Raw genomic sequence first — 19,415 nt, 5'->3', positions numbered from 1 at the left:
TTCCATAAGACCATCCAGTCAGGTGTTGACTCCCTAGGGGGTGACATCACTAACACAGGCAATTGCTCCGCCTCCACACCATTTTCCTCATACATGTCGACACAGCGTACCGACACACAGCACACACACAGGGAATGCTCTGATAGAGGACAGGACCCCACTAGCCCTTTGGGGAGACAGAGGGAGAGTTTGCCAGCACACACCAGAGCGCTATATATATATAGGGATAACCTTATATAAGTGTTTTTCCCTAATATAGCTGCAGTATATATTAATATGCCAATTTAGTGCCCCCCCCTCTCTTGTTTTACCCTGTTTCTGTAGTGCAGGACTGCAGGGGAGAGTCAGGGAGCCTTCCTCCAACGGAGCTGTGAGGAAAAAATGGCGCTTGTGTGCTGAGGAGATAGGCTCCGCCCCTTTTTCGGCGGCCTTTCTCCCGCTTTTTTGTGGAAAACTGGCAGGGGTTAAATACATCCATATAGCCCAGGAGCTATATGTGATGTATTTTTAGCCATTTAAGGTATTTTCATTGCGTCCCAGGGCGCCCCCCCCCAGCGCCCTGCACCCTCAGTGACCGGAGTGTGAAGTGTGCTGAGAGCAATGGCGCACAGCTGCGGTGCTGTGCGCTACCTTATTGAAGACAGGACGTCTTCTGCCGCCGATTTTCCGGACCTCTTCACTCTTCTGGCTCTGTAGGTGGGCCGGCGGCGCGGCTCCGGGACCCATCCATGGATGGGCCTGTGATCGTCCCTCTGGAGCTAATGTCCAGTAGCCTAAGAAGCCCAATCCACTCTGCACGCAGGTGAGTTCGTTTCTTCTCCCCTTAGTCCCTCGATGCAGTGAGCCTGTTGCCAGCAGGTCTCACTGAAAATAAAAAAAACTATTTAAACTTTTACTCTAAGCAGCTCAGGAGAGCCACCTAGATTGCACCCTTCTCGTTCGGGCACAAAATCTTAACTGAGGCTTGGAGGAGGGTCATAGGGGGAGGAGCCAGTGCACACCAGCTAGTCCTAAAGCTTTTACTTTGTGCCCAGTCTCCTGCGGAGCCGCTATTCCCCATGGTCCTTTCGGAGTCCCCAGCATCCACTAGGACGTTAGAGAAAAAAGTGAAAAACTCATGTCGACCTTTTGGCCTGTCGACATAGAACATGTCGACCTAGACACCCTGTCGACTTTGAAAACATACATATATACTTGAAAACATGTCAACCTAGTGACTGTCGACCAATAGTGGTCGACCCAAACATTGTCGACCTAGACACTGTCGATCTTCAGACCGGATCCCGTGCAGAGAGCCAGTGGTGCAGGGAGAAGGTGCTGTAGCTTGCAGCCAACGCTCTGCAGTTGCTTCCTAGCCAGCCTCTCAACGCAGCTCCCTGCTGCCTGCCGTCTTCCCAGTTGTGCTTTACACAGCACAGAAGAAAGGGAGGAGGGGAGGCCAGCTGTGATTATTTCTCCCTCCCTGTGCAGAACTGCTGCTGTCTCATCGCATCTCTAATCTCTAATGTGTCCCTCTGCTGGGGGAGGAAACAATGCAGAGTTCTGCCCCACCCTGCAGTGCTCAGCCTTGGATCACAGCAGCACCTGGGCTTGTGTGGAGCTCTGTGCTATGGACTTCACACAGCTAGCAGGTGGCACCACGGGAATACAGAAGAGCGGTTGCGCCCTCCACAACGTGGCGCTCTACGCGACTGTGTACTCCGCGTGATGGTAGGGCCGGCCCTGGCTGCGGTGGCATGCACAGGCAGGGGATTGCGGATCTGGGTGGATGGCACCTTTCATGTTTGGGGGGAGCGAGCTGCCCCCTTGCCCCCCCCCCTCCCATTCCAACACCCCTGTGTGGGGAGTATGTCAAATGGAGGCAGATGCCAGATGGGCAACAGATGCCAGCTGACCAGTGAGCTTTCACCTGCGGCTCAGTTGCTCTGTACCCCTGTTACTGATTTATCCTCTACTTTATAACATGGAAAGCAGTTATGATTGGGAGCAATAAGCTTCCCCATTACAGGATCTGCTCTAACAATGCAATGAGATCATGTAGCACATCAGAGCAGGAGGACTATGTACATCTGTCTGTGGGCTCCAGCTGTGAAACTATAAGTCATGTTTAAGCTGTAGGTTAGCCAGGTACATACTGTATGTGGCATATGTAGTAGAGGTCTGAGTGGCAGGCAGAGGGCATTACGAGGAGGACTGTGGCAAGTGGGATAGACTGAGTGGCAGGTAGGGTCTTATGGAGTGGTATGTGGGCATGTGGAGTACATGTCGGCAATATCAGTGGCCTGTGGGGAAATATGCAGAGGTTCAGTATGAATGGCATGTATGTTTCTGAGGGCATATGGGAATATTTTATGACAAGTGTGGTGGATTTTTGAGTTAAGTGAATTGTGATTTGGTAAGAGTGATGTGGTGGTTTCAAACTGTATTTTCCTTACTGAACTTTAGTGTAAAGTATAATGTTCTCTACCACTGTTGTAACTCCACATTTCATTAACTAGACAACTACTGTACAAAGATTTTGGTAGGTAGAAATATTTAAGTTTATATGATTTTTCATTCTACGCGGATGATAAATTCAAGGTCTTGCCAACATCAATAGCCATATGTACAGCTTTGCTTAAAGAATGGAAGAGAAAGGGCTCGGAGGAGATGATACATGCAATTTAAAGAGTGATATGTTAGCCATAGCAACTATTCACCTTCAAGGTAGAATTTATCAAGTGAATCATATAAAATGATAAGGTGAAGCAAATTGCTTCCTATGAACAACTTTTAACTTGCCCACTTCCCCACTCCTTATCACTATCCATTTATTACATGCCTGGATTTATCATCTAGTAGATTTGAGTTAAAAATACAAACTGAAACTAATTTGTGCATGTTTCCAAATACCCTAAATGACATGCAATGCTACTGTTGGGCGCTACCAGCGCCGTTACTTTAGATGGGAGATCAGGGCAGTAATAACAATTAAATTCCCCCCCAATAACTCATCATTCTGCTGCTGCCTCCTCCCCACTAAATTAGTGCAGAGGATCCATCCATAGCTATATTGAGGTATATGCTGGATGGAGTCCCACTCATCCTTAACACTGAAGGGATTAATAAAAAAAACAATGATTACAATGACAAATGCTAAACAAACTCACCATATATTTTGAATGCATAGTAAGCTTTAAGATCACGGGGAGCCATTTCACTAAGCACAGAGAACATGTCCAGGAAATCATCTAGTGTCATGTTTCCTTCTCCATCCTCAGAGAATACTTCAGCTATCCGCTGGCGGAAGGGGTTATCCTGAAATCAGATATATTGGTTATTTCAAATAGACCAATACAGCCCAGTAATTTTTAAATGTATGTACATGTCAATTTATTACACCATATTGTACAACTAGTATTTCTGATACATCAGTCACCAGCTTGCTAGGTAGTGTGGCCATAGCTATCTGCCTTCCCCCCCCCACTCACTCCCTGGGGTAAATGTAATAGGGTGCGATAAAGTACCTCTGGCTTTTCGTACCATATTACATTTAGCCTTTTGCCTTCACTGTTTACCTCTGCTCTTTACCCGGCATAAACCTTACTATATATGAATACTGTAATATATCACTATTTTTTATTGTAATCTGATGTATTCAGCTCTTTGAGACATCCCCCCCCCCCCCTGTGTTGTTGGTTTTTTTTTAAATCTGTTTACTGAAATTCCAAAGTATAAAAAGTTGGGCATAGTATACAACATAAGGGGAATAGGGCACGGTCAACAATAGAGGTATAGGGTAATTGTCCAATAGAAAAAGACATCCAAATTAGTTGGAGACATTGGGCCTAACTCAGACCTGATCGCTAGCAAGCGATTTTTGCACTGCTGCGTTCAGATACTCGCCGCCTACAGAGGGAGTGTATTTTAGCTGTGCAAGTGTGCGAACGCATTTGTAGCAGAGCTGGCCAAACAGATTTTGTGCAGTCTCTGCGCAGCCCAGGATTTACTCAGCCGCTGCGATCACACCAGCCTGTCCGGGACCAGAATTGACGTCTGCACCCATGCAATGCGCACGCGCACTTTGGACCTTATCGCCCACTGTGCGAAAATGCACAGCAGTGATTCGGTCTGAATTACTCCCATAGAGAGGGAAGTAGCAAAGGCGGTGGTTGAATATCGCATGGACGTAACAGAAATACTTTTAGTCACCTAAGAGCAAAGTGTTGGTAAAGGCAGAGGATGACAGACATAGAGGGTGATTCAGACCTGATCGTAGATGTGCTAGAAACTAGCACATCTACGATCAGTTTTTCTGACATGTGGGGGGATGCCCAGCACAGGGCTAGTCTGCACTGCATTACAGGCACTCCCCCCCCCCCCCCCCCTCCCCTCCCCCTCTCCATCCCCGCACAGGTGGTAAAATGCTTGTGGTGTGTGTGGAATGGACCGGGATAGTAAGGAATTTAGAGGAGAATTTGGCACTTGTATGCTAGTAATAAATTGAATTAGGTTTCAATTTTTTTCTCCAGAAGGGTTGAATGTACCATCAGATGTGCAACAGGGTTCCTTGCTGTCCACACTAGTGCCAGCATAAGTCTGAGGCAGTATGGTAAATCGAGTGAAGACGAGTGGGTACTAAATAATAGCAAAAGTAAAGTTCGTAACTGTTTTGCTTTACTTGTGCAGAGATTATTATTATTATTATCATCCTTGATTTATATGGCGCCACAAGGGATCCGCAGCGCCCATTACACAGTACATAATAAAATGAGCAAACAAGAACACAGAACCTACAATACAGGACAAAATAGGACAGGTATAGAAAACCCAGGGTTAAGTGCCATCAAAGGGAGTATGGAGTATAAGATAGCGTAAGTAAGAAAAGGCACATGAGGAAAGAAGTCCCTGCTCTTGCGAGCTTACAATCTAAAAGGTGAGGGGCTAACAGACCAGAGTGACACAGAAGGGTTAGACAGTCAGCATAGACAAGAGGGTTAGGAGGAGAGTTGGCTGGGTTTGGTGAAGAAGTGGGTCTTGAGAGACCGTTTGAAGTTTTGTAGAGAGGTGGAGAGTCGGATGGGGAGAGATAGAGCATTCCAGAGAGCAGCACGTGCAAAATCTTGTAGGTAGGAGTGGGAGGAGGTAATCAGTTGGCAGGAGAGACGACGTGCATTAGCAGAGCGAAGGGGATGGGTGTGAATGGAAAGAAAGATAAAGTCAGGGATGTAAGAGGGAGAAGAGTGGGTGAGGGCTTTGTAGGTGAGTGTGAGAAGCTTGAATTGGATTCTGAATGGGAAGGGGAGCCAGTAAAGGTCCTGCAAGAGAGGGGATGTGGATGTAGTACATTTGGTGAGGAATATGAGATGGGCAGCAGCATTGAGGATAGATTGAAGTGGAGACAGACATTTTTGGGGGAGGCCAGATAGGAGGAGATTGCAGTAGTCCAATCTGGAGATGACAAGTGAGTGGATGAGGGTCTTAGTAGCATCCTGGGTGAGAAAGGGTCTGATCCTGGAGATGTTTTTGAGATGGAAATGGCAGGTTTTTGAGAGGTACTGAATGTGTGGTTTGAAGGAGAGGGAGGAGTCCAGGATTACTCCAAGACATCGCACTTGGGGGCTAGAGGAGATAATAGTGCCATCAATGGATAATTAAATTGTGGGAGGTGAGGTTATGCGGGAGGGAGGGAAGATGATCAGCTCAGTCTTAGACATGTTACGTTTAAGAAAGTGCTGGGACATCCAGGAGGAGATAGCAGAGAGACAGTTAGAGATACGAGTGAGGAGAGCAGGGGAGAGGTCAGGGGAGGAAAGGTAAATTTGAGTATCATCAGCGTAGAGATGATATTTTAAGTCAAAAGAGCTAATGAGCTTACCTAATGAGGATGTATAGAGAGAGAAAAGGAGAGGCCCAAGAACAGAACCATGGGGGATGCCTACTGGTAGAGGAAGTGGGGGGAGGTGGAGTCATGAAAGGAGACAGAGAAGGAATGGTCAGAAAGGTAGGAGGACAGCCAGGAGAGAGCAGTATCATGTAAACCAAGGGAGTAAAGGATTTGCAGGAGGAGAGGGTGGTATACAGTGTCAAAAGCAGCAGAGAGGTCAAGGAGAATAAGCAGATAGTAGTTGCCCCTGGATTTAGCAGCAAGGAGGTCATTGCAGACTGTTAGGGCGGTTTCAGTGGAGTGCTAAGGACGTAAACCAGACTGGAAAGGGTCAAGCAGTGAGTGGGAAGAAAGAAAGACAGTGAGGCGGTTGTAGACAATATGCTCAAGGAGTGTGGAGGCAAAAGGGAGAAGAGAGATGGGTCGGTAGTTGCAGAGATTGGTTGGATCAAGGGTAGGTTTTTTAAGAATAGGGGAGACAAGTGCATGCTTGAAGGCAGAAGAGACAGTGCCTGATGAGAGTGAGAGATTAAGTAGATGGGCAAAATGGGAACAGGCAGAAGAAGAGAGGAAGCGGAGAAGGCGGGAGGGAATAGGGTCAAGTGGGGAGGTGGAGGGGGATGAGGACCAGATGAGGATCATGACTTCCTCTCCAGATACAGGGAAGAAAGATGTCAGAGTTGGTAGGAGGGAAGAAGAGGGGGGTTGAGAAATGGAGGAGGGGGGTTGCTCAGGTTCTAGTGGGATGTTATGTCCTGACGAATTGGAGTCAATTTTGAATGTGAAGTAGGTGGCAAAGTTGTGAATTTCAGATTAATTCCTAAGAAATATTTAAAATGCCAACATCTAATATATGTTGCAAATGCAAGGCGCATGTTATTACCATATACGATAAAAGTGCGCTGTATGTCGCAAACACTACATCCCTTAAGAGAAAACAAGTACACGCACACATTGTCTGAGTTCCAATGCTCAGTGATGTATATATTTGATATTATAAGGATATGCATACAATATAACACATGTACAGTATGTATATGGTTACTGATTTACAATTACACAGGAAGCAGATCGTTACAAAAGAATCCATACAGTTCCAACCAGCATACTTCACCCTATTTGCTCAATGCACCATCATCTCCATTTCTCTCTCTCTCTCTCAGCAAAACAAAACAGCAACTGGAACTGCAACCTTGCAAAACAGAACTTCTTGTGACTCGAATCACCTATACACCGTGTATATTTGGGGAGAACAGGTCTGGGACTGAGTCTTCTGTTATTGGTCCAGGGGAGGGAACTTTCTCATTCATGATGTGTCATTGGTCAGTTCAAATGCAAGCAACGTCCAGCCTTCAAGAAGACATCATAAAGGTTGACCACTGGTTTCCTGTCCATCTGCTTTCCTTGGAATGTTCTTTGTTATTAGAATTGTGGCTTCGTATTCCTACATTCGATCATAACTACTCATTGCAATGTGCTACAATCTAATCACAGGTATCAAACCAACACACTCATTCCTCTGATTATTTTGACACCAAGCATAACATGTTTATCTTGTTCCGTTCCATTAATACATATACATGATGTTATACTCCATTATATAATTTAAAATATTATAATGTCTGGTGCTTGACATGTTTAATTTATGTGTGGTATGAAATATGTGTTGAATATATCTTTGTGGCTTGTCTGTGTGAATGCATATGCTACCATATATCGCTGTGCATGCTGCATGTATTCACATGAACAGCAACTCATCCGTGTGGAGTTTGTACGTGTTATGTATGTAATATTTTTTACTTCGACAGTCCACCCTTTGACAGTAGACAATAACGGTCATAACTGTCACACTAAACATAATTACAAAAAAATACACATAATCGGTGACCTAGACACACGTATGTATTCATTTCGCAAATCAGACATGGACTATTTTGGGGGAAGACAGGGAGGAGGACGAGACATCCTCTATATGCACTCGGCAGTCACGGGACCACTGGTTGGGTGTGGGAAGACATTCAACCTATAGAGTATGCTGGAACAGTACTATGGCCTATGATGTCTGATTTGAACGAACGTTTCACACATACATGTACCTACGTCTTTGTACACTGGTGTTCGGATTCGATAGAGGTTTTGCTGGGTGGAAGGAGAAAACACAAACAAATCGTGAAAGAGACATAAAATTTTCATGATATATATTCCTATCATTTCCTGGATATTGTTTCCATTTCTGGATCGTATGCTAGGTCTGTTTCATCATTGAACAAGGGTTATTAGTAGTGTCCTTCCTAGATAACATGAACCTTCAGAGTTCAGGGAGAGCCATTCATAAATCTTTCTTCCACATATATTAATGAGCTCTTTATCTGCTATGTGTGAATAGCCATTGTCTGATTGTTCCTTATTACTTCCCAATTTCCTGATATTTGTGAGATTTAAACATACCAGGTATTTATCTATGGTACTGGTGGATCTTAAGTCTAGGGGGTCTAGTTATTCCTTGTCCACTGCCCCCCCCTCTTTCCGTGTAATTCAAGTACCTCAGCTAACCCTAAAGAATATGGCACTAATCCTGCATTATTTGGTCTTTGAGGTACCTGTGAGCACGTCCAACATTCCGTTTGGTTTAAGACCTTACCCACTAGTGAGTGGTAGTCACTCAAGGGATGTCTGTCAAATGCTGCCTTATTGCTAGACTGACATCTCTGGATGCACTCATCTTCAATTATGGGGTCACATTAAATACAAAAATACAGTATTCCTCAGACAATAGCCTATCATGTTACCTCCGAACTCCGTAACTACTTGACCTTTGATTTTCTCTGGCTTTAACTAAGTGATAGGCTGATCCTGGGATCCTATAAAGACATCACTCCTTTCTCCAGAACCAGTTCCTGTCCCACACTCGACTCCTCATGAAAAACCTCACAAAAAAAGTCCTGAAGAAAAAAAAAATGTTTGTCAACGGGAAAAAAGAAAGATAGAACAAAACAAATCTTGTCCATAGCAAATCCATTACAACGACTGGTCATTCTGTAATCTTTTAGTATGCTCAGATAGTGTTCAACAGTGCCGCCTCTCAGTCTTCACGGGACAGACTCTCGGGTGATACTTCTGTGATCTCACTCCATTTACGAGTTCCTTCCGGACTACCGACTTTCCTGCGATGGGAATTGTGGACCCAAGTCTCTCTCTCGGCTACTTTCACTGGGATCGTGCTGTCAACAAAACCTGATATGGTCCTTCCCACCTGTCTATTAGGCAACCTGAGCGTAAGAACAATCACACAGTCTCTTGGTTCACAATCAAGACAGTTAGTAGTTGGCATACCAGGAATCAACAGTTTCAAGTTCTTTTGTTAAGTTCTCAAATGCTGGCTCATCTCGATAAGGTACTGTACTGTCACCTCATTGGTGTATTTCTGATCATTGTGTGGATCGATCACGACATGAGGTTGTCTTCCAAAAAACAAAAACAAATTTCAAACAGGGTGATTCGTTAAGTGGGGATCTGGGAGTGGTTCCGATGCTACATAACACTAGTGGCAGTGTCTATGACCACAATAGTCCAGTTTCAAGCTATCACTTTGCTCCTACTCCTAAGGATACCATATCAACACACAAATTTCTGCACAATTTTCTTTGCGGTAAACACAGCAGTATCCGTGGTGGCATGAAATGCCTCTACCCAGTTTGAGAAAACATCAGTGCACACCAATACATAATTCAAATTTCTACAGGGTGTTAACTGTACGAAGTCGATTTGTGTTACCTGAAAAAGGTCCGTCTGCAGGAGGAGTATGGGATGACTCTGTTGGTACTACCTTACCAAATGTTCTTCCTCATGCAAGTAAGGCATGTCATTGCTTTCCTGCTTGCCTGAGAAGAGAACCCTGGTGCACGCCAGTAAGCTCTTACCAATTTGCACATACCTTCCTTACCCTAGGTGAGTCGGACCATGTGCCGCCTCAGCTAGGCTTGGGAGATACGTCCTGGGGGCCACTGGTTTACCTTGTCCATATCTCCAGAGTCCTAAAGACTCCTAACCATACCCCCTTGCCTTCCAGACCTCCTTTTCCTGTAGGGAACACAAATTTGCATCTTAATTTAACTGTTGTGTGTTTGCAATGTAGAGTACCATGAGCATCACTCAAAAAGAAAAAAAACATCTCTAGAGGAGAAAAAGAAGAAGAATATATCAGGTCTGCGTTCACCAACGGCTGTCACTTATGTCTGGTCTCATAGTAAAGGTCTGATTTGGATATTCCATACCATCATGCATATCAGTGTCTATACAAAATTTCCCTTCACCAGTATTCTCATCCTCCACCCTTTGTGCATGACAAGGCACACTGCAGTAATACTGGTGCCATCGTGCTGATGAGACATACCGGGTTCGGGCAGAACTCTGAAGGACCAATACGGCATGTGGTGTATGAACTGTCAAATCATGTACCAGTACTACGTCCCAGGATTTTGACCCTTGTCTTACACAACTGTAGTCTATCCCTTGAGACCTGGTGTCCTGTCTGGAAAAGACGAAACAGAAACTGTTTCGTATCTGCCAGGGACGACTCAAATGAATCGGCGCACAACAACAAGTCATCAACATATTGTATCAGCACCGACCCATTCTCAGGCTGAAAGGACTGTAAACATTCATGAAGGGCTTGGGAGAAAATACTCAGGCAGTCACTCGAAACTTTGGAAGAATCGGGTCCATGTATTGTACCCCCTGTGTGAACGCAAAAGATGAAGAGGAAACTGTGAAGAAAAACGGAATAGAGGTTGGTGCCAGTTAAGTTTGTAGAGGTGGAGAGGATTTTATTAAAAAGACAACTGGATTGGGCACTACGGGGAATTGATTAACTACTTGGTCTACCCTTCTTAAAGCTTGTGCTTGCTGTGTCACTACTGGGACTACCTCAGCCATCAATGCAGTGTCCTGTCCCTCCTAAATTCATAGGGAACCCAGTATCTGTGAGATAATTTCCTCTACCAGTGATGGATATGAATCTAGAACAGTGGAATGCAACATTAGTCTTTGAGGGTTATCTAACATACCTTGTACTTCCTGAGCGGGAGTACAATATATGTATTTCACATTTCAATTTACATAACAAAATCTCTGTCGATTAAGTTAGTCAGGGGCCATTGCTGCTAGAAAAAAAAAGAAAAAAAAAAAGAAAGGGTTTAGCATCATAGAGGCCCAATCGTAAATTCAGCAGGTTTTGTCAAAGGGTAATGTTACACTTCTCTAGTTCCTCCCATTTGCCGAATTAGTGTTTACCAGTGATCTTATCCTGACAAAGAATTTTCTAGTACTGCAACAACAAAAAACCAAGCTTCTAGGTCATGCAAAGTATTCATTCAATCCTTCTCATCCCGTATTAAGGGTCTGTATATGGTCCAACAAACATTTCCGAGCTTATCTTGACTAGGGGCATTAGTAGAAATGAATACTTCTTATGTGGTAACTAAAAGAAATACCCAGGGTTTACCCAATCTCTGTCCGCTTTCCTACTGGTAAATACTAATGTGCGGACAGGATATTCTCCATTCATGACGTTACTTTCTTGATTTTTTTATTTCATTTTTTGGGTTTTACTATATATGTACTTGAATGACTCCATACTTACCAGTTCCACTGGTCTCAGCCACTTCCCCTGCAGGCTACTGCTCCTCTTTTATCGGTTAAATACTCCTCTGAGTGCATGAGAAATGTCCGAAACAGTCAGGTCGCCTTTGATATTCATTAGTATATATTAGGGTGCATCAAACGCCCCGACATTCGGAATGCTTGCTGTCCCTATTCTTAAAATGTTCCTTTTTAGCATAGAAACAACTGTGCAATTTTTTTTTTATGTACGATTTGACTTAGGTGGTCCACCTCCACACCCAAAAACTATCTGTATCTTGGTACTAAAGAAGTGTATTGTATTGTATTATACAAAACAACTAACTTTAGCAAAATGAAGCTAACTTTTGTATGTGTGCCATGAATGCGTGTCTTACATTGATTTAAGAACATAAGAACATAACAAAAAAAGGGAACAGCATCGTGGCTGTTCCCATCCAAATCACAAAACATTAATCAAATCATTATTTCTTTTTCAGATTTGTCACATCAGAAATAGATTCATGGTTTATGTTTAACATTCTTCAGCTAAACAGTGATTTTCTTATGAAAGACATTGGTGAATGGAAAGAATCTGATGCTTATCAGAATTCACAAACCAATATTCAAGCATTGAATGTTGTCAATGATTGTGCTGAATGTGGTGTCAAGCTTAATTTAGACTTCTTATCATCGGCTAAGAAGGAAGAGCACTATCAAAATGTTATTATTTTCTATAGTTTGTATGCTGGCTGTAACTGCTTCCACATCCACATATGGCGGTGTACTTGCTTTTTCTTTTTTCTACTTATTTATTGCTGCTACAAGTTCAAAGATTATTATGTTTTCGTTGTTGTCTTATATGACTTTGGTTAAACATACTACCTGCAATACCTCAGGATCAAACCCACCAACTCTAGGAAATGATGCCCTATCATCCACTGTAATTCACACCCATTCGTCACAAAAAGCCTCTCTGTGTGGACCGTACTTTCCACACATTATCCTCCGCACGTTTTCACACAGTACGTGCCTCAATCCTCAACTCTCCAGCCTGAAACCTGGCTGCTGAACGCCTCTCGCATGCCCATCTGGCTCCCATTGTGGGCTTTTTCACAACACACCAAATGACCCACGCGAGACGACAGTGAAAAGTCCTTACCGAGCGCTTTTCACCCGCTCCTGCCTCAGCCGGCCAGTACCACGACTCACTCCATTAATGACCCCCCGCGTGCCCAGACTAGGCCCCTACCAGACCCCTCAGCACTGGAATTATTGAAGTATTAACAGAATCAATACAACACCTCTTCCAGTGGAGGTTAAAAGTGTTGGAATGTTTTCCTGAGAGGGAATCAGCAAAAAATTCCTTTTTTTCGGTATCTATCCGCTGGAATTTTCTTGGGTGAGAAACAACTTATCGATCACCCTTTCCAGTGGATGTCCACCAGGGAGATTTCCTGAGATCACACAGTACTCAGCGAAAAATCCCTTTCTTTACACAAATCATGTCTGCGTATGCTCTACACAGCGCGTATGATGACACAATTGCATGAAATTACGCAAATGGTATCACGTTGCACCTCGTATCACACACATAGACGCGCGGTCCAATCGCGCGGCTTATAGATACTTGTTATCTATATGCCCTACGATCACAGGAGTTGAATTCACAAGCTGCGCTCCACAGCCGGAGCATAACACTATAATACTTCTACACGTTGTAGTACGTGCCTACTTCACGATCTATTACACTCCTCTACACGTTGTAGTACGTGCCTACTTCGTTAATACGTAAGGTTGCGACCTTTTCATGACGCCGAACCTCTGCTAACTCAGCGTCTCCCACGGGATCCTGGTTTCTCCGGGGTTCAATACATCCACACCTACTTTCAACTCACGCTAACACACAGTTTTCTGTACAGAAAAATATCACTCCCTTTGATTGATAGCTTGCCCCAGAGGTAGTACACTTTAAACAAAATATTATAGTAATCTGCTTTTAAAATCGGATAGTTACTTGCTATTGTATAAATATGTCTTCTATCCCGCCTTTAAATTTATTTCTATTGTGTGGTTAAACTTGCGCTCGCTACTTCACGCAACTTTGCGTAAGCACGTAACTGTGCACATCCCTGCACCACATGTGCGTTTCTGTACGCTTACCTCACGTACCGTACCATGTGTATACCGTGCGTTCGTGACTTAATATACCACACTTATCACGATCAATGTGAGCAAAATTCTACTGCTCACTACACAATACACTTTTGTTCCTCACACCCGCTGGAAGTCGCCCACATGGGTAATCCTCCTTTGAGTGCTTACCTAAACTTTTAGGCCGGAACTGCGTTTTGTGTGTGTTTTTACGATTACCCACTTAAAGAAATACACCAAATGTATGACAAAATAGGATTTTGGTACCTACCGGTAAATCCTTTTCTCGTAGTCCGTAGAGGAAGCTGGGGTCCACATTTGTGCCATGGGGTATACACGGGTCCACCAGGAGCCATTGGCACTTTAAGAGCTTAAGAATGTGGGCTGGCTCCTCCCTCTATACCCCTCCTACCAGACTCAATCTAGAAACTGTGCCCGAGGAGACGACATACTTCGAGAGAAGGACTTAACACAGGTAGTGGTGAGATTCATACCAGCTCACACATACAAGGCACGTCAAGACAACTAGCTTGAACTATTCAGCAATGGCTGAAACCTTACTTACCAAATAACAATGCAGTACTCAACTAAAACGAAATTGTACTGAACCCAATAACAGCAGCAGGAAGCATCCTCTACGGACTACGAGAAAAGGATTTACCGGTAGGTACCAAAATCCTACTTTCTCGTAAGTCCTAGAGGATGCTGGGGTCCACATGAGTGCCATGGGGATGTACCAAAGCTCCCAGAACGGGAGGGAGTGCGCGGAGGCTCCTGCAGAACTGATTGACTGAACTTCAGATAATCAGAGGCCAAAGTATCAAACTTGTAGAACTTTGCAAATGTGTTCGATCCAGACCAAGTTGCAGCTCGGCAAAGTTGCAATGCCGAGACACCCCGGGCAGCCGCCCAGGAAGACCCCACCTTACGAGTAGAGTGAGCCTTAACAGATGTTGGACACGGCAGTCCTGCCGTAGAATAAGCGTGCTGGATAGTGAACCTAATCCAGCGAGAGATCGTCTGCTTAGTAGCAGGACACCCAATTTTCTTGGGATCGTATAGGACAAACAGAGTCCGACTTCCTGTGATGAGAAGTTCTCTTCACATATATCTTCAGAGCCCGCACGACATCCAAGGACTTTGAAGTAAGTGAGGAGTCAGTAGCCACTGGCACAATAGGTTGGTTGATATGAAATGCTGACACAACCTTCGGAAGGAACTACTGATGAGTCCGGAGCTCCGCTCTATCCTCATGGAAGATCAAGTAAAGGCTTTTGTATGATAAAGCCCCCAGCTCAGAGACACGCCTAGCAGAAGCTAAGGCCAACATGGTGACCGCCTTCCATGTAAGAAATTTGAGCTCCACCTCCTGTAGAGGCTCAAACCAATCCGATTGGAGAAACTGCAACACCACGTTAAGGTCCCAAGGCACCGTAGGTGGTACAAAGGGAGGTTGGATATGCAGAACTCCCTTCAAAAAGGTCTGAACCTCAATAAGGGTGAAATTCCACCGCAGGAAGTTTCTTGGACTCACACCAAAAACATTTCTTCCAAATACGATGGTAATGTTTTGACGTTACCCCTTCCTAGCCTGTATGAGGGTAGGAATAACTTTCTTCGGAATACCTTTCCGAGCAAGAATCAGGCGCTCAACTTCCATGCCGTCAAACGTAGCCGCGGTAAGTCTTGATAGGCGAACGGCCCCTGTGGCAGCAGGTCCTCCCGAAGAGGAAGAGGCCTCGGCTCTTCTTGCAGTTCTCCTTATAGGCTTTAGGATTCTTGGGATCAGTGGGAGAGGTGAAAACAAGTACACTGACTGGAACACCCACGGAGACACCAGGGCGTCCACTGCCACTGCCTGTGGGTCCCTCGACCTGGAACAATAACGCTGAAGCTTCTTGTTGAGCTGAGAGGCCATCATGTCTATTTGGGGTAATCCCCAAAGATCTGTTAGCTCCTTGAACACCTCAGGATGGAAGCCCCACTCTCCTGGATGGAGATCGTGTCTGCTGAGGAAGTCCGCTTCCCAGTTGTCTACTCCCGGAATGAAGATGGCTGACAGCGCCAGCGCATGCTTTTCCATCCAGAGTAGTATTCTTGTGACCTCTGACATTGCCGCTCTGCCCTGTCGGTTTATGTAAGCCACTGTTGTTACGTTGCCCGACTGCACTTGAATGGCCCGGTTTTGTAGAAGAGGGCCGCCTGAAGAAGACCGTTGTAGATGGCTCTTAGTTCCAGAATGTTGATGGGCAGGCCAGCTTCCAGCCTTGACCACCATTCTTGGAAGGTCACCCCTTGTGTGACTGCTCCACAGCCCCAGAGGCTCGCATCCGTTGTTAGCAGGACCCAGTCCTGAATCCCGAACCTGCGGCCTTCCAGGATGTGAGGCAATTGGAGCCACCAGAGGAGTGAAATCCTTGCCCTTGGCGACAGACGAATTCTCTGATGCACGTGGAGGTGAGATCCCGACCACTTGTCCAGGAGGTCCAGTTGGAAGGTCCGAGCATGAAACCTCCCATACTGGAGAGCCTCGTAAGAGGCCACCATGTTTCCCAATAGGCGAATGCATTGATGTACCGACACCCGGGGTGATTTCAAGACATCCCGGACCATGCATTGGATCACCAACGCATTGTCCAACGGAAGAAACACTCGCTGCACTTCCATATCCAGGATCATTCCCAGAAATGACAATCTCTGGGTTAGATCCAAATGTGACTTTGGAAAATTCAGAATCCACCCGTGACTCTGGAGCAGTCGCATTGTGAGAACAATGGACTGCAGCAGCTTCTCCCTGGACGATGCCTTTATCAGGAGATCGTCCAGATAAGGAATGATGTTCACACCTTGCTTGCGTAGCATCATCATTTCTGCCATCACCTTGGTAAACACCCTCGGTGCTGTTGAGAGGCCGAATGGCAGGGCCTGGAACTGAAAATGACAGTCCAGCAATGCGAAGCGGAGATAAGCCTGATGAAGCAGCCAGATCGGAATGTGAAGGTACGCATCCTTGATATCCATTGATACCAGGAATTCCCTCTCTTCCAGACCTGATATCACTGCCCTGAGAGACTCCATCTTGAACTTGAACTCCTTTAGAAAGGGGTTCAATGATTTTAGGTTCAGAATGGGCCTGACCGAACCATCCGGTTTCAGTACCACGAAAAGGTTTGAATAGTAACCTTTCGTCAGCATGTGCGGTGGTACCAGCACAATGACCTGTGCCTCCACCAGCCTTTGGACAGTGTCCTGAAGCACAGTGCCTTCCTCCAACAGAGTTGGTTAGCCCGACCTGAAATAAAGGTGAGGAGGGAGACTTTGAAATTCCAGCCTGTATCCCTGAGACACAATATCTATTACCCAGGGATCCAGGCCGGACGATACCCAGACATGACTGAACTGTCTGAATCTCGCTCACACAGGCCCCACCTCTGGGCCTTCCCATCCACCGTCATGCGGAGGACTTTGGAGTACCTGAAGTAGGCTTTTGTTCTTGGGAACCTGCGGTGGCAGGCTTCTTGGATTTAACCTTACCTCCCCTGAAGAAGGTATTGGATGACTTGGCCTTTCTGGACTTGTTGGACCGCAAGGACTGCTGCATAGCTGAGGAGAAGGATCTCTTCGGAGCAGGTGCTGCTGAGGGAAGATATGGAGACTTACCCGCTGTAGCGGTAGATATCCACGCGTCTAGGGCTTCCCCAAAGAGTGCCTGGCCTGTATAGGGCAGCGACTCCACACTGCTTCTGAATTCTGCGTCAGCCGACCACTGGTGGAGCCACAGTCCCCGACAAGCTGAAACAGACATGGAAGAAATTCCCGCAGCCACGGAACCCAGGACTTTCATGGATTCATCCATAAAACCTGCAGAATCATAAATGTTGCGTAAGTACAATGCAACATCATCCCTAACAATTGTATCCAAATCCTCAATTAAGGTAGCCGACCACTTCACTATTGCCTTCGCAATCCATGCACTGGCAATAGTGGTACATAATATGGTCCCTGAAGCAGTGTACACTGATTTCAGAGTATTATCAATTTTCCTATCTGCAGACTCCTTTAAGGCACCAGTAAAACCACCTTCTTGGAGAGTCTGGATACAGATGCGTCAACAATTGGTGGGTTTTCCCACTTTTTCCTATCCTCCTCAGGGAAAGGAAAAGCTACCAGAATCCTCTTAGGAATCTGAAACTTCTTTTCAGGATTCACCCAGGCCTTTTCTAATATAGCATTCAGCTCTTTTGACACAGGGAAGGTTAGCGAGGCTTTCTTGTTTTCAGTGAAGAAAGCCTCAACCTGCTCAGGTGTGGTATCATTAACATTTAACACATCCCTGATAGCCTCTATCAACAATTGTACCCCCTTGCAAGAGATGCAGGCCCCCCGCAATACATCCCCATCACCATCTGTAGTGTCAGAATCGGTATCCGTGTCATCTTGTGTTACCTGCACAAGCGCACGTTTGTGGGGGAATATAGTGGGGTGACCCGAGGTACCAGATAAGGGCCATACAGCCACAGAGGATAGCAATACCTGGATTGCAGACTCATTACTGGTAACCCTGTCAGATATCTGAGAAATCCAAGTCTTGATAGAGGAAAACCACTCTGGTTCCCTTGTTGGAATCTGTGCCAAACCAGTGCTAACCTGATTACATGGAATGTGGTCATCCTGTGAGGATAAATCCTCTGCAGCATATGACACTGTATCCCTGGACATTGCTGCTTATGACCACCAAACACACCACACACACACACACACACACACACACACACACACACACACACACACACACACACACACACACACACAGGATTGGGTAAGACAGAGTTTCCCCCCCAAGAATGGCAAGAGAGAGACAGAGATTGGAGCCAACCCACACCAGCGTTTAACACAAGGAGAAAAACCCCTTATCAGCGCTGACTTTTGCTCCTTAATAGGACACACAGTAAAACAATCAGCCTCCCCTCCCTTCTACAACCCCCTGGTACCATATTACAGTAAACTGGAGCTGCTGTGGAGGGACCAGGATCTTACTTCAGCTATCAGCATGCAGGAAAATGGCGCTGGAACGCTGCAGGGTCCGCTCTGAGGAGAAGCTCTGCACCCTTCATGGCGCTGTCTTCCCACTCTACTGAATTTGAAACTGGCCTGAGGATTTGTGCTGGCTGGGATCCCGGAAGCCCAACAGGCTTGCTGACCAGAGTGAGAGGTAAGTGCTGGCCCAGGGCGACCCTCAGAGCGCCGCACAGTGTGCCTCTGGTACCGTCCAGGAGCGCGGTTAATACCGCGCTCCATCCCCTGTTGCAGCCATCTTCACACCGGCCCCCCGCTTGCTAGGGGGGTCGGTGATAAACTCACCACTTGCTTCAGCTCTGTAAGGGGTCGGCGGCATGCTGCTTGGATGAACGGTTCCCCTGCGGCAGAGACCGATCAGCCCCTCTGGTACTCGGTGTCCAGTCAGCAGAGTCATTGGCTCAGACTCCACAGGGCAGACACTGCTCTCCCCCTTAGTCCCACGCTGCAGGGAGGCTGTTGGCAGCAGTCTCCCTATAAAATAACTCCTGGTGGACCCGTCTATACCCCATGGTACTAATGTGGACCCAAGCATCCTCTACGACTTAAGAGAAATAAATGTATCCGATTCTATGCAGATCTATAATGACTATTGACTATAATTTAAATGCTATGATTCAGATTGGATAGCTATCTTGCAGAACATACACTGATATAAATATACACATTTTATATAATAATATATATATATATATATATA

At 45.7% G+C, this 19,415-nt stretch overlaps 1 protein-coding gene across 1 annotated transcript in view; it reads right to left on the bottom strand.

The window, feature by feature from the left end:
* Positions 1–19,415, bottom strand: part of LOC135044039 (calcium and integrin-binding family member 3-like) — a 138,612-nt gene that overhangs the window by 32,948 nt on the left and 86,249 nt on the right. Inside the window, exon 3 of the mRNA XM_063955176.1 lies at positions 3,150–3,297. Coding sequence (XP_063811246.1) covers positions 3,150–3,297 — 148 coding nt within the window. The remainder of the gene's footprint in view (positions 1–3,149; positions 3,298–19,415) is intronic.

This window comes from Pseudophryne corroboree, chromosome 1 (assembly GCF_028390025.1).
Source record: "Pseudophryne corroboree isolate aPseCor3 chromosome 1, aPseCor3.hap2, whole genome shotgun sequence".
NCBI lineage: Eukaryota > Metazoa > Chordata > Amphibia > Anura > Myobatrachidae > Pseudophryne > Pseudophryne corroboree.
The sequence above is the reverse complement of the archived record's forward strand: the minus strand, read 5'-3'. Positions and strand labels throughout refer to the sequence as shown.